The 15,567-nt window shown below is 41.5% G+C and overlaps 1 protein-coding gene across 18 annotated transcripts in view; it reads right to left on the bottom strand.

Annotated features, from left to right (window-relative positions):
• The window catches only part of VPS13B (vacuolar protein sorting 13 homolog B), a 765,680-nt gene that overhangs the window by 52,702 nt on the left and 697,411 nt on the right, over positions 1 to 15,567 (bottom strand). For all 18 annotated transcript variants that reach the window (XM_044382679.3, XM_048212588.2, XM_048212589.2 and 15 more), the window contains 7 exons: positions 15,409 to 15,564; positions 6,409 to 6,672; positions 5,641 to 5,724; positions 5,288 to 5,463; positions 4,628 to 4,798; positions 3,862 to 4,063; positions 2,557 to 2,745 (listed from right to left, as the gene is read on the bottom strand). In XM_044382679.3, coding sequence (XP_044238614.2) covers positions 2,557 to 2,745; positions 3,862 to 4,063; positions 4,628 to 4,798; positions 5,288 to 5,463; positions 5,641 to 5,724; positions 6,409 to 6,672; positions 15,409 to 15,564 — 1,242 coding nt within the window. The remainder of the gene's footprint in view (positions 1 to 2,556; positions 2,746 to 3,861; positions 4,064 to 4,627; positions 4,799 to 5,287; positions 5,464 to 5,640; positions 5,725 to 6,408; positions 6,673 to 15,408; positions 15,565 to 15,567) is intronic.

Below are 15,567 nucleotides of genomic sequence, written 5' to 3'. Positions count from 1 at the left end.
CTTTGGGTTCGAAATGAGTCTCTTGTAGACAGCAAATGGATGGGTCATTTCTTTTTATCCAATCTGCAACCCTGTGGCGTTTGAAACCAGAATTTAAACCATTAATGTTCAGGCTGAGTACTGAGAGATATGCTTTTAATTCTGCCATGTTGTCAGTAAAGTCTTTGTTTGTATTGGCTGTGACTTTCTGTTTTGTATCACTCTTGGGGCCTTTTTACTTTTATAGAACCCCCCGTAATACCTCCTGTAGGGCTGGTTTCGTGGTTACGAAATTGGCTAGTGACTGTCGATTCTGAAATGTCTTTATTTCTCCATCAATTCTGAATGACAGCCTTGCTGGATAAAGGATCCTTGGCTGCATGTTTTTCTCTGAAAGAGCTTTAAAAATGCTCCCCCAACCCTTTCTCTCATTCCAGGTCTGTGTAGACAGGTCTGATGTAATTCTGATGCCTTTGCCTTGGTACGTGAGAAATTTCTTTGCCCTGGCCGCTTTCAATACTGTATCCTTGGATCTCATATTTGCGAGTTGCACTATGACGTGACGTGGTGTAGGTCTGTCATGGTTGAGCTTGGGAGGGGTCCTCTCTGCCTCTTGGACACGAATTTTTGTTTCCCTTGCTAGATTAGGGAAGTTTTCAGCTACAATTTGTTCAAATATCTCTTCTAGACCTCTGTTTTTCTCCACCCCCTCGGGGATGCCGATGATTCTAACATTGGATCGTTTCGTTGAGTCAGTAATCTCCCGTAGCCAACATTCGTGGGCGTGGATTTTTTTAAGACCATCTTCTATTTTTAATTTTTCCTCTATTAACCCATCCTCCAATTCGCTAACCCTTTCCTCCGCTTCCGTGACCCTGGCCGTCAGAGCCTCTAGTTTTGCCTGCATTTGGCTCATAGAATTTTTAATTTCTGTCAAATTCGCTCTCATTTCCTCCCTTAGGGATTGTATATTCTCAGTAATATTTTCCTGAATACTTTTTTCAAGTCTACTCATTATCTTGACCATTGTTACTCTGAATTCCATTTCTGATAATTTGGTTACATCCATATCCGTTACTTCTGTGGCAGAGGCCCCTGACTCACTGTCCTTTCTTTGCTGGGGGGGGCTTCTCCTTCTTGTCATTCTGATGAAGAGAGGTTGCGGGGTTTCCAGAGCCCAAAATTATTGACTGGGTCCCAGGCCGTGCCCCTTGTTTTATAGGGATCTTAGAGATGTGGGCTTCTTCTTTAAAGATTTTATTTATTTACTTATCTGAGAGAGGGAGACAGACAGCAAGAACGAAACAGAAGCAGGGGAGTGGGAGAGGAAGAAGCAGGCTCCCAGCGGAGGAGCCCGATGAGGGACTCCTTTCCGGAACGCTGGGATCACGCCCTAAGCTGAAGGCAGGCGCTCAATGACTGCGCCACCCAGGCGCCTGGGTTGTGGGCTTCTTGATTTTTCAGCCTGCCTTCTGTGTTCTGGGGGAGGGGCCTGCCGCGCCGATACTCAGGCAACCCTGTTTGGGTAGAGTCTCCGTGCCCCTGCGAGGGAGGATGGGGATGGGCACTCTCTGAGCCGGTATTTCCAGGCTTTTGTTCTCTGGCGGCTTTCCCTGGCGGCCGGCTATGCCTCTTCTGAGGGTCAGAGCAGCAGAGGCTGCATTGTCGCAGAACAGAGGGATTGCGGCCCGTTCTCCACTGATGTTCTGGCCACTTTAACTCTGTTACTGTTGGTGCTGCTCAACCCTGCGGCGTCCCGGGATGTGCGCACCAACTCGGCGACCCTGCCCTCACTTCCAGGGCCGGCGCGTCTCTGTCCTTTGTGTTTCTAATGCCGCCAGCCACCGGCCGCCCCGTCTCTGTCCTTTGTGTTTCTAATGCCGCCAGCCACCGGCCGCCCCCGCGCGCTCCCGGGTCTCCCGGTCTCAGTCTATGCCCGGTGAGCACACCGGAGTTTCGTGAGAAGCCTGGTGGCGCGCGCACCCGGTTCAGGGTCTCAGTCTGCTGTTTCGCGGGTGCCGACCGCGAGTCCGCCCGCTCCCCCGTGCAGGTGGCCCGCCAGCCGCCAGCCGCCCCGCGCGCGCTCCGGGAGTTCCCCGTCTCAGTCTGGATCCCGTGAGCACACCGGGATTCCGGTGTTCCGGGAGATGCCTGGTGGCGCGCGCGTTCACGGCTCACCGGTCTCAGTCCGCTCTCTCGCGGGTACCCTCTGTGTGTCTTCCCGCTCCCCCGTGCAGGTGGCTGCCGCTTCCCGGCGCCCAAACACGGCGGCTCCCTCCCCCTTCCGTTTATCTTCCGATATCCGTGCACGGTTTACAGCTCCCCTCTTGGTACCTCAATACTCAGCGCTGGAGATGTTCATTTGTAGAGATCCAGATGCATCATCCTGCGTCTCAGGCTGATTCCGTGGTTATTTAGGCTGGTCTGGTACCTATTCAGCTCGACTCAGGGGACCGGCTGAAAAAGGGGTCCCCTACTCCTCCGCCATCTTAACTCCTCCCCCCCGGTAGACTCATTTTAAACAGGTTGAGGGGATGGCATGCTATTCCCCCTGCGCCACGCAGACTTTGATCCTACCTTTTGATGTCCTGGGAAAGCACCGAGCCTTATTTCAGCATCCACAAACCCTTCTTCGTCCAATGACACAACTTCGCCATTACCTCCATCTTTCCACTTTGGAGATGTCAGGTTATGGACCAGTTTAATTGCTACTGACTTGTGCACAGTGTTTGTATTTGCCCAGTATATTCCAATTTGAAAAGCCTCCTGGAAAAATAATGCCTCAATTATAAAGTATTTTTCTTAACTTTGATAGTTTTACTTCAATTCACAGGAAATTTTTTTATATTATATAATAGGTCTACTTAGGCCACCAAATCCCTTTATGAGTTTTGTTTTTGTTTTTGTAATGGTAACATACATTTTATTTTAGTTCAATGTTTTAATTCACAATGGAATTCATATTTATGGAAGGGGGAAAAAAAACCCAACCCAAACTGTGGCTCCCCTATAAATAACAAAGACTTAAAATGGAGGGTTTCATTTCATTTGACTAAAGAATAATATGCAACCTTAGGTACATGTAGGTCAACATTCCAATTCCATAAGGTAACATCATCTATTTAAAAAAAAAAACACGCAGGAAAAATGCAATTGAATAAAGATGTTCATGAACTAGAGCTCAAAAAGAGGACTCTCCAATTGTACCCCACCAGGAAAACATTTTATCTAGGAGTTCCCTGCATTCTCTTTTCTTACAGATTTATGTGCTTTCTTGAAATGGGTTCGCCTTATCAAGAAAATTCTCTTGTGATGGAACATAGTCTTGCTGTGAAATTCTGTTTTACATTAGGGTTCCCCCCCATGCCAGTAATGACTCCATATTGTTATTACCAACAATTGGGTGGACATCCATAATTAGGGACATCCAGGTCCACTTATAAGGGAAAAGGGACCCTGAAAAAATAGTTGCTCAGAAATCCTCAATTTTACCCACCTTGCAGATCTCTGAGAATTTCTGTAAGAACCACAAGTCTATCTAGGGAGTGGGTTAGCACAGAATATGGCTCTATATCCTTAACATACCCTGAGCAGGCCAATCCTAATGCTTGTCAAATATCCTGTACACAATGAAAATGAAAATGTAACTAGTACAAGTTATCAAATTCAATGATAACTCAAGCATGAATACTGCTGATGGGGGAACAAAAAGCCATCTGAAATGTCTCTGAATATCAAAGAACATTCCATACCCCTTACATATGCATTTAAGAGGACAGTTTTCTACAACTGATTCTGTTAGGAATATAAATGTGACCTCAGAATAAAGGCTAGTTGTTGAAAGAAAAGAATTCATATTAGCTAAAAAAAAAGTTATAGTACCTGAAAATTAGGAGGGATAATAATTTTGCCAGCAGGAACCTGTAGAACAATCTTCTCTCCTTCAAACAGCCAGAGGTCCCACTTGGATTGATTGATAAGCAGGGCCCAGGGTAGAAGCTCTATCAACAAGGTTCTAACATATGGCTTCCAGACTGACAGCTTTACTCGCATTGGGCTATCCCACTGACTCAGCTGTTCATTCCTGTTCCAAATACCACATCCAAGAGACTCAATGAAATACAATGACTTCAGCATTCATGAAATATGTTTAAGGATTCCAGACACACGACGCTCTTGTATGACACCTCTTCACACCAGAATCACCCAATGCCGAATGTGCATTCAGGAGAAACTTCTCATGCAATTACGTTCTAGATTATGAGTACAGCAGTCCATAAAATACATCTACCCAGACGATAAAAGGTCAGAATCTGATAGATACATGCAAATATCTTCTTTTTAAAACACCTTTTGGGGTGCTTGGGTGGCTCAGTTAGTTAAGTAGCAACTCTTGATTACGGCTCAGATCTCAGAGTCTTAGGATCGAGCCCTGGGTCAGACTCCATGCTCAGCGGGGAGTCTGCTTGAAATTCTCTCCCTTTCTGTATGCCTGTCCCCTCACTTGCCCTCTCTTACTCTCTCTCTCTGATAAATAAATAAATAAATCTTTAAAAACCCTTTTATGGTATCTAACATTTTGGTTAATGGTCATTTATTTATTAATGTTGAGAAATGTTTGTAGAAAAAAATTGCTGGATAACATTACCTGTCAGAATCCTTTTTATTATAGGGCCACATGGGTTGAAGGGACTTTTCTGGCCCATAGAATTCATCAAGGATCTGATTAATTGTGCCTCCAGGGTGTATCTTAGTGGCTATTTGCTTAATGAGGGAGGTTGAGATGGGAACAGCACAGTGGGAAGGATCATCTTCTTCTCTAGGAAATGGAAAAGAAAAAATAGGAGTAAGTATCAGATTTCTAAAGTGGTCTAAAATTTATTGAAAAAAAAAATTGAACTATAGATGTATTATAGACCAATACCTTTTGTGACACTGAGTCAATGTTTGGTGATTTAGGGATTGGTGACACAGTTTTTGGATGATCTGGGTGGGCCCCTTCTCCCTGTCCCCGCCCCCCACATGCTTGGGTGAGAGCTCTATTCATCTCTTTTTCTACTAGAGAAATTATGTGTCAATTAAGTTTCCCAATCCTTCTTGTTTATATCTAAGTTTAATGAAAGAGGCTGAATTTTATCCAAAAACATTGAAGAGGATAAGAGAACACTAGGCAGGGCAATTTTTAAATATCATTCTCATAAGATAAGGAATTATACAAAAAATTCTATCCTCCTTCTTCCCCTTCAATAGTACAAGGTTGCTTTTCTACTGAATCTCTCTTAGGAAAACGTAAGGACTTTTCCAGTACCTTGCTTGAAATGTTAGGTGATGCACAAGGTCAGGTTCTATGTTTTGCAGTGGTTTTTCCTGTCCTTTTCCTGGAATAATTTGTGTTTCACTCAATCCCAGACTCCTTTTCTCCAAATGTATGATAATGGGGTCTGGAAGATGACTCCTCATGATAAAAAGAGGGCTGAACACAATCTATAAAAATAAAAGGACAGAACAACTTTCATATTTGCTTTGTTGCAGTATTCCAGCTGTTTGATGCTGAAACAAACTTGTAATAAATCTCTTCCCTGGGTCACTCTGACCTTAATTTATTTCAGAACAGGAAAGGTCAGAGTCATATACCATATTTTTGGGTTGGAAAGCACTCACCATTCGCTGCTGCACTTGAGAGTTGGGTTCTAATGTCAAAACTGTGCACCAGACATAAAAAATGGAACTGTTTGAAGACGGCACCTGTGCATGAGGTAGAAGAGGCTTCTATTAAATACTGAGCAGCTTACTAATTAATCAAAATGAGGCACAGATAGAACGTCAGTTGGGAGGATTAAACAGTTTAAAGTTATAGAAAAAAGCCATTAAAAACAGAGAATAAGCGAAACCAGACTTCATTATGGCATAAGGTGAATGTGCAGTGAGTCCATGAGGTCAATGCCTTCTTAGAGACAAAGGCATTGGTATGAGGAGAGACTGAGCCAGGACTGGGGGTGCGAATGGCAGGGAGGATTTGTCCTTCACGGCAAGGAAACTGATGATGGTGGAGCATGAGGAGGAGATAAAAAAGGAACAGACCGTTGCAAAGATTCTCCAGTGGGCAGGATACCAGCCCCCCACCCCGCCCCTGCACCCCCACCCCAAGCCCTGGTGCATCAGGATCTTTCTCAGGCTATAACTTGCCTCCACCTGAAAGGGGTAGCGTCTTGGCTCTAAAAGCTACTGGAACTGATACAACAGCTGTGTTGTTGTGGGATGGGAGGAAACTGTTTGAGAAGCAATATTCAAAGTCTTTTCATCTTATTTCAGATCTCCCTCTTCTGTGCAGGTCAGTTTTTAAATAAAGTGCTGCACTGAATATAAGAGCATAATGAGAAAGTTTTAATTTTAAAACTGCTCTATTCCAGATTGTCCTACTTCTCATACCTGAATGACAAGGCTGTACTCAGGGGACTTAGATTCCAAGCATACGTCTCTTGACCAATCTTCATCTCCTTTGGCCTTCACACACAACTCTGTCAGTTCGCTGTTTTCTAGTATGTATGAAGGCAATTTCCGTTTGGCTGTGAGGCAGTCAAAATGTTCTCGAATCACAGCCTGTCCATCTTGACCAATGTAATGCTGAACGACTTTTAGTTCTATGCTTTGAGACAAGTAACTACAGATGATCTGTCTTCCACAGATGATAATCTAAAAGATAAATAAATAAATAAATAAATAAATAAATAAATAAATAAAGTTTCATCCATTCAGCTTTCCTGAACTGGTAACATGTTAATTGTTCAGACAGAATTACCTATGTTGGTTTTGACGGAAAGAACATGAAGCCGTGAGCTTATTTAGAGCACACAGGAAGAAAGGCTTGGGAGGAGAAAGGGATTTTGCTTTGGTCACGTTGAGTTTACGGCAAAGGACAGGCCCGCAGCCAGCTCGAAATACTGGGCATGTACTGGGGAGTGAGGTGGGGCTGGTGATAGAGGACTCAGGGAACGAAAGCCTTGCAATGTGCACAGATGGAAAACAGTTGACCTGGAAAAGATGTGGAGGCTTAAGCCAGCAACTGACCAACAGCATAGGGGCAGACTCAGGGGCAAAGAGACGGAGAAGGGGCCCGAGAAGAAGAGGCAAGGGAGAGTGGAGGGAAGCCAGGGGAAGCTGAAGCCCTGAGAGAAGAGACCTCCCAGGAGGTGGCAGTCAGTGGTGCCACAGGATTTGGCAGTCACAAAGGACAGGGACAGAGTACAAGACTTCAGCTCTGGTGGCTGAGAGGCCAACTGGGGATTTATCTATTTCCAAGGCTGGTTTCCAAGGGTTTCTTGCAGTCTTATGCAATAAGAGATCACTTTATGAACTGATAATACCAACAACTTTTCAGTCAGATGCCTAATTACAGTTTATTTTATTCAGGTTTTCCCATAGAGTAGAAGCATGTGGCTTTGTAAAATACACAGAATGATCCAAAAACTCATGGATCACCCAATTTTTCATCCAGCTAAGAGTACAGTTCACAGTAGGCATTAAGAAATCTCTCTTAAATTGGTTGAAATTGAAAAGATAATACAAAACTTATTCCTATGCAGTGAATCCTTCTGTAATATGAATATTCACCATGACTGGAAAACATAGGACTTTCACACACTGGATTTTCTTATTTGCAATATTTTTTTCCAGATTATAAAAATAATAATCACACGCCCCTCCCATATATATGTACTTTACTTGAAGTTTACATATAAACTACATATATATGTAGTTTAATATGAATTAAACATCTGATGGTTAATTTTATGTGTCAATTTGAATGGGCCATGGGCTGCAGATACTTGGCTAAGCATTATTCTGGATATGTCTGTGAAGGTGCTTCTCGATGAGGTTAACGACTGAATTGGTAAACTGAGTAAAGCAGAATGCCCTCCCTAATGGATGGGCCTCGTCCTGTCAACTGAAGACCAGAATAGAACAAGAGCTTGTGTGAGAGGGGACTCCTCCTGCCTGACTGAACTGAGACATTGGTCTTTCCTGGCCTTTGGACATGGACTAAAAAACATCAGCTCTTCTTGGGTCTTTAACCTGCTTGCTTTCAGGCTGGAACTACATGTCAGCTCTTCTGGGTTATTTCAGCCTCTACAACTGTGTGAGCCAATTTAAAATAAATCTTTCCCTCCCTTTCTCTGCATACATATGTATGTACACGCACACGCATACGTATGAGTACACACACACACGCACACATCCTATTACAAAGCATTTTTACAAATTAACTCTTTCATTCTCACAGCAACCATATAAAATAGGTGTACTAGTACTCATCTTAACAAGGAGAAAAACAGAGGCACGGAGATGTTGGATAACTTGACCGATGTTACCCAGACTGTGTTGATAATCACTCTGAAGATCTGTCTTTCGTAAAATTAATACCTACTAATTGAGAAAATATAGAAACTATAAAAAGAGAATAAAGAGTGCCCAACATAATGTAAATGCAGCAGATGCCACTGGTTCCATTCCAAAGAGGTGGTCCCTCCTTTTCCCTGGTTATTAATAACCCTGATTTGGTTTAGGTCTCAAAAAGCAGCCAAGTACTCAGGGAAGGTGAACACCTCCATGGCCCCCAGAGTCTGTGTCATAATTGGCACAAACTAACCCTTGTAATTCCAATTCTCCTTTTGCCAATGATTACTTTAGGGGTGAACACGGGGCACTTTTGGCTAGTAATATGAAAAGGGAAGACTGCTAAAAGGCTCTGCAAAAGATCTTACTCCTTAATAAGGGAGACAATTTGAAAAGAGAAAGCTCTGCTTCTCGTCTGTCACAGTGGATGTGGTGAGAATATATGTATATATATATATATATACACACACACATATATATATACACACACACACATATATATATATATATACACACACACACACATATATATATATATATATATATATATATATATATATATATATGGCTAGCTTTTGTAGCCACCTTGAGACAAAAAAGGCAAATCCAAGAGGATAGCAGAGAAACAGATACAGCAACGAGTAGCTTAATTAACCAACACCTGACCTGCTTTATTCCTTCTTATGAGATAATAAATGTAAAATAGGACCAATAATAGTATCTGTCTCATTAGCTTACTATGAAGACTAAAAGCCTATTTTGTTACCTCAAACTGAAATCACCTTAATGGATACATTTTCATATGTGGTTAAGAGGACTCTGTAAACATCACTCTAAATAAACCATCATTTATACACACAAATAAGATTATTCATGAATGAACTATTATTTACCCAAAACAAACCCGCTACATTGATAGACCAAAAATTAAATGTCATTGCTGTTTCAATACATTAGTTGAACAGTGAAGTTTAGCATTTTCTTAAACATTTATTTTCTAACTATCTATTCCTTTGATTTTTCTTTAGAAGGAGCATATCTGTAAAAACCAAGCTGTGCTTAATTGATACATTACTTGTAGGCACTCTGGCCATTATAATCTTTTAAAACAATGTTTTCTCAATAACAAACACAGAAGTCAACTGAACCGTGAGTCCTGAGTTAGCAGGCAAGCTTTTCTTTAGCATATGCTAGGGGTTACTAGGCACTCGTGGTTAAGTCTTATGAGGCCTTAGCATTGTCTAACTTTAAATAAACATGTGAAAGCTCTGAGGCAGTATTTAATTCTGTTCTTCCTCTTGATGTGCCCAGGCCTGGCAATGTATGCATGCTGCTCTTGCCTCAGAACCTTTGGGCCCCATGAGATTTAGGAGAGAATTTTGCTGTCTCTCACAGAAACCACAGAATCTCTGCAACCATCTGGGACTCACTTTGTCTAAAGACAAAGATCCTCTTGGTGGGTTTTTATAGTTTCATTTTCAACTATAAAGCCTGTTAAATAGGCTTTCAAATTTGATAAAAAGAAAACCCTTAAAAGTGGCCAGGGAGAGAAGGCTACTTGGATGAAGGAAAAACCAAAATGGCTACTCCTAGGAACGGTGTTCTTCATAGCTGCTCCCACGCAGGGTTCAGTGAGAGCCATGTCTGCTTTTCTTCAAAGTGGCAACACTTACAATGCCTTTATTTTGAAAATTATGGTTAGAATTTCAAGATTAATTTATCAGTTGAAGACAGCTACTTAATTTTTTTAAATGTAGGGTTTCTCTTTAATACATATTTCCAGGTTTCACACTAATTCTCCTCTTTCCCCAAAGCCACAAAGATGTGTATTGAAGATTTCCACATATGATTTTACTTAGCAGGTTTCAGAACTCTTATTAGATCAGTGCCAAGAAGAATAGTGATATTAAAGAATAACTCCAGAGCACCAGATGCACTGGAAAATGATATCTTAGCCCTGATTAAAAGTGTATGTATAAAGATACAAATATATATACATACGTACATATGTACATTTACGTTTTTAGAGTGGTAAAGCTTTCCTCAGTGAGAGGATGGGAAACGTGGACGTCAATGTGTGTACATGGGTAACTGTGTAATGTACAAAGTTCCTGAGAAATTTTGTATGTGGTCAGTTTTCATTCAGTTGGGGAAATGACAGGGGCATAAGAAAGGCAGGGTACAGGTAACCAAGCCTCATTGTTCAGGAGTGCATTAGCCAATTCTCCAGTACCCAGGGGCGTGTTAATGTAGTTAAGGTACATCAGGGAGCTGCACACACTCACCTCCCCAAATGGGGCTTGGAAATTAGGCAGCTGTGGTTTATTGCAAATTTCCTGGCCCAGGTGGGGTAGAAGGAAAGAAGCCAAGATGTGAGAGAGGCAGGAATCCACGAAGCAGAATCTTCTGAAACCTTGATTCCTATCTTCCTTCCCAACCTGGCTAATTGAGGAAATCCTGTGTCTCTGATGTACTTTAACAGGAGCTAATCTGAATTTTAGTTAATCTACCCTGACAATAAAACATTAAACCCAACTGAAAGACTAGGAAGGTTTTTCACAACTTTGATATATGCACAGTTGTTCTGAAGTTGGTGGTCTGCTGAATCTTTCAGTATGACCTGGGTTCAGTATAAACCATTTTCCATTTGCTTCCTCCTAGGTTTAAACGGATTGCTGTTTCTGTGTCCCACTTTTCACTATTCTGCTAAGTGTTTAAAATGGCCCTAATTTCGAGCCCAATCTCATTCGGCTATGATTATAAATGCTAAAACACAAAGTATAAATTTCGTGTGTGTATGTGTGTGTTTTCCATGACAGTGGGAATGGAAAATGGACTTTGCCAGTTCCCGTGGGAGAAGATGGCACTTCTTTCAAAAAGCTAAATGCAATGGGAGGGTGGCTTATGCTTCCAGTATTGTTTTCTGCAAAGTCCTTTTCTGTCTGGCTACATCCTTTTTTTTTTTTTAATAAGATCATTTATTTAATAGGATACAAGCAGAGAAAAGTGTGAGAGGGAGTCCCTGCAGAAAATAATTACCAAACATCCAATGGTGCAAATAACATTTGGAAATCCTGAAATGAGATTTGTCACCAGATGCCTTAAAATCTATATATTTGACATTAACAGAATGATTCAAAGGATTCCTTGAATTTCTAATGTATGGAAAATTTTTTGTTAGTCTGATTTGAATCCCACTTTACGTTAAGATTTTTAAGAAATGCTAATAGTTTGAAAAACTCAGAGAGTCAGTAGATGGTTGCGATAAATCTATATGTTCAGTTATTTAAAGGATTTAATGTAGCCCTAACAAGAATCTGGCGACACAAAACAATGAATTTTGGTTAAAGAATAAAGTACATCTTTTCAGTCTGGGAAGATGTATCAAGTACCACAAAAACATTCACATCCTTTGCTCAGGTAATTAAATTTTATAGCAAATTATTTTAAGGACAGACACAGACATTTGGACATACATATGTACATACACAGATATTTATTTAAGGATTTATTATGGCAACAAATTGGAAATTATCTAAAAGTGCAGCAACGAGGGGATGTCTAAATGTGTTTCAACATACCATATGGCAAATTATTATGCAACCATTAAGAAGATAGTTCAGGAATTGTAGATAACATGAGAAGATAAGCATCATATAATGTTAAGTGAAAAAAACAAGTTGAAAAACTAATTATAACCAGATCTCAAGTTGGTTAAAAAGTATCTGCATAGAAAAAAAGAGTAGAAAAGATACACTGAAGTAGTAACAGTATTTATCTTTGGGTGGCAGAAATATGGGTAATTTTCTTTTCTACTTGAGACTTCTCTGTGTTTTCAGAAATATTTTAAAATAGTGAACATAAAAACAACAACAGTGAACTAATATTTACTGGGTCCTTTCTTTTGCAAAAGGAATATGACGCACAGAAAGGTTAAGAAACTTGCCTAAGATAGGGCTAGGAAATCTCTTATAGTCAGGGAAAAAAAAAAGGTAAGTAACATTTTGTGAGAATTTTTTAAAAAGGTACTTTTCATGGCCAACCTTTCTGATTTACGGCATACTGTTGCAATGTGTGGTATCTGACCAGGAACACCGTATATATTAATTTATCCCTGAAACTTCATATTATTCCGTGAAGACACATAATATCTATGCAAGAAGGAGGCACTATCTTTTTTTTTTTTTTAAGGATTTTTTTTTAAAGATTTTATTTATTTATTTGACAGAGAGAGAGACAGCCAGCGAGAGAGGAAACACAAGCAGGGGGAGTGGGAGAGGAAGAAGCAGGCTCATAGCGGAGGAGCCTGATGTGGGGCTCGATCCCATAACGCCGGGATCACGCTGAGCCGAAGGCAGATGCTTAACGACTGCGCCACCCAAGCGCCCCTTTTTTTAAGGATTTTATTTATTTAGTTGAGAGAAGAGAGAGAGCATGCACACACCAATGAGAGGAGGGGCAGAGGGGGGAGGGAGAGGGGAGGCAGATTTCCCGCTGAGCGTGGGGCTGGAGGCAGGGTCCATCCCAGGCAGGATCTGAGATCATGACCTGAGCCAAAGTCAGAGGCTTAACCGACTAAGCCACCCAGGCGCCCCAGAAGAAGACACTACTGTAACATGACAAAGTCCAACCAATGTCCTGCATGCTTGGGAATATTTCATTATTGTAACTATGGATTGAGTTATGACAGTGGGCCAGGCACTATTGTTAAGCACTTCACATATACAAATTCATTTAATTCTCACACTAACTTTGTGCAAAGGCAGTATTACTATCCCCATTTCACAGATCAGGAAATTGATTCACAAAGAGGTTAAATAGCCTGAAGTTCACACAGCTAGCAAGGAAATACACAGCCAGAGTGGCTATGATCTTAACAACCAATGATATACCATGAGAACCATTTCTCCATGGAGTGACCCTGCCATTCCATTAATTGGTAACTGTTCTAGCAACCATATACAAAAGAGCTGAATGAATTGGGAAAGTTTGGACCAGAGCCATGGTGGTCAAAGTGTGACCCCTGGACCAGCAGCATCAGTATCACCTGAGAATTATCATGTTACACCCAAGACCTGCTGAATCTGGAACTCGGAGGGTGGGGCCCAGCAATCTATGTTTTAACAAGCCCTCTAGGTGATACTGATGTACATGCGAGTTTGAGAATCACTGGCCTAAGGAAAAGGAAGCTAAGGGGAAACATCCCAGCTTCCCTTGTGTTTTTGAAGGACTGTAATACAGAGAAGAGATAACTTAGTCCTCACCATAAGTTGTTGTGTACATCTCACAAGTTCTGATGAGTGGTAAAAACTGGCTGAATGGTGAGAGATTTGGGCTCAAAATTAGGAAAGAGCTTCATTTAGAGCTGGAAGTAACCAATTATGGAAAGGGCTGCCAGGTGAGGAAATGAGCGTCTTATCATCTGGATTATGCAAATGGATGCTGAATGACCACTTCCCAGGACTGCTGGTGAATGGCAAGGTGGATAAGGCATTCTTGAAAGACCATGAGTGACAGAACCAGAAAATCAGAATGTATTAATTGGGCAGATAGTTACTGAGAGCATATCCAAGGAAGACAGTTCTGAGGGCAGATGAAAGTCAGTGACACGTCTTGTCCTTATGACTTTGTAGCTCAAAGCTCACGCTCAGCTAGGCTGGCCCCATCATGAGTCCCAGTAAGACCCATTTGTCCCATATTCCTATCTTTATGTTACACTGCCTACTTGGAATGTCCTCTCTTAATCCAAATTCTGTTTTCCAAAGCCCAACTCGAGTCATATCTTCTTAGTGAAACCTCTAAATTCCCTTCATACTTACTGTCAGTTGTACACACTGTTGGGTTTACATAAATTTGCAATTTAAGAGCAAAAATTATATCACATAGTTAGTGCCTTTCATTTCACTCTGTTTCACTGTACGCAATCAATCAATACTTGAGGAACAGTCAGTTCACTGGGAAGATTCTTCTGCTATATTCTTTCCACCTCTGTTGCCCACGATAATGAGAACATGAAGACCAGCTCCCTGATTAGGTGCAGACCAAGAACGTATATGGTACAGGTCCTACTGTTCACCTCACCACTTGCTTCCTGTCTACCCCCTGGCACATGGCAATGGACTAGCCCATGTCGCTTGATAAGAAAAGCTCCCCTTTTCCTTTTCCAGGGACTGAGGGCTGTTTCTATCATGTCCTCCATTCACACAAGCTCTGGATAGCCTGTTACAATCCAGATGCAGATGTATACATTAAAACTCTTATGACAAATCCAGTTATGATGTGTGCAGTGAAGCCAGTTTTCAGATTTTAATACTTCCTTTTTTTCTTTCTACTCTTGTCATATGCGCCATGCTTGAAAAACATCTTTTAAAAACCACATTTTCACATCTTAAGAACACAAAAAAAGTGTCAGATACTTTTTTCCCCTTTGCAGTCTTAGAACTTCAAAAACAGCCAAGAGGAAGTTTTATAAAATACGTAAAAATATGTGCTGAGAGCTGAGGTTTTATATGCCAAGAGTTAGACTGTAGTGAATTTTTACTGCAGTTAATATTAACTCCTAGGAAAAGAAAGCTTGCTGGAGACCCAGGCCCACTCTGTCATGGGAGGTATCACAACACTTTCTCGAAGATTATTCTTACATGTTTGAGAACCAACTCCTGGTTATCCACTGTTGGATTATCCAGAGTCCCCAACACCCGGTGCTTCTTTTCCTTCTTAATAAAGGCCTTTGGCTATTTCACAGCTCATTAGCACCTCTACCAGAAGGTAGGTGGTGACAGGGAGAAGAGGTGAAAGTAAAATCAGTAAATTTTACTGCTCGTTAGCAGCTCTTGTAAAAGATGTGGGACAAAGGGTTTGAAGCCATCATCATCCTCAGGATCATCGACAAGCATGTATGAAGTTCTCACGTGCAGGGTAGTAGCAAGCACACGCAGGCATACCGCTGTGGGTTTTTTCGTTATTAATTACTTTCATTCTTTAAGTGCGTGAAATAATTAAGAGCTGTCTGGGTCACGAACACACGGAACTCACCTGTTTTTGCACCCCACTGAGTTGCCGAACCTTGATGACGAGGGAAGCAGTCCGACCCTTGTACTGAATAGTTCTAATAAACGTCCCTGCGTGGTCCACACTGAAGGGCTCTGACCAGCGCCAATTGCCCCAACCTTCAATACAGATGTGTAACAGCTG

Source organism: Ursus arctos, unplaced genomic scaffold (genome assembly GCF_023065955.2).
Source record: "Ursus arctos isolate Adak ecotype North America unplaced genomic scaffold, UrsArc2.0 scaffold_6, whole genome shotgun sequence".
In the NCBI taxonomy this organism is placed as follows: Eukaryota; Metazoa; Chordata; class Mammalia; order Carnivora; family Ursidae; genus Ursus; species Ursus arctos.
This window is presented reverse-complemented; position numbering and strand designations above follow the sequence as displayed.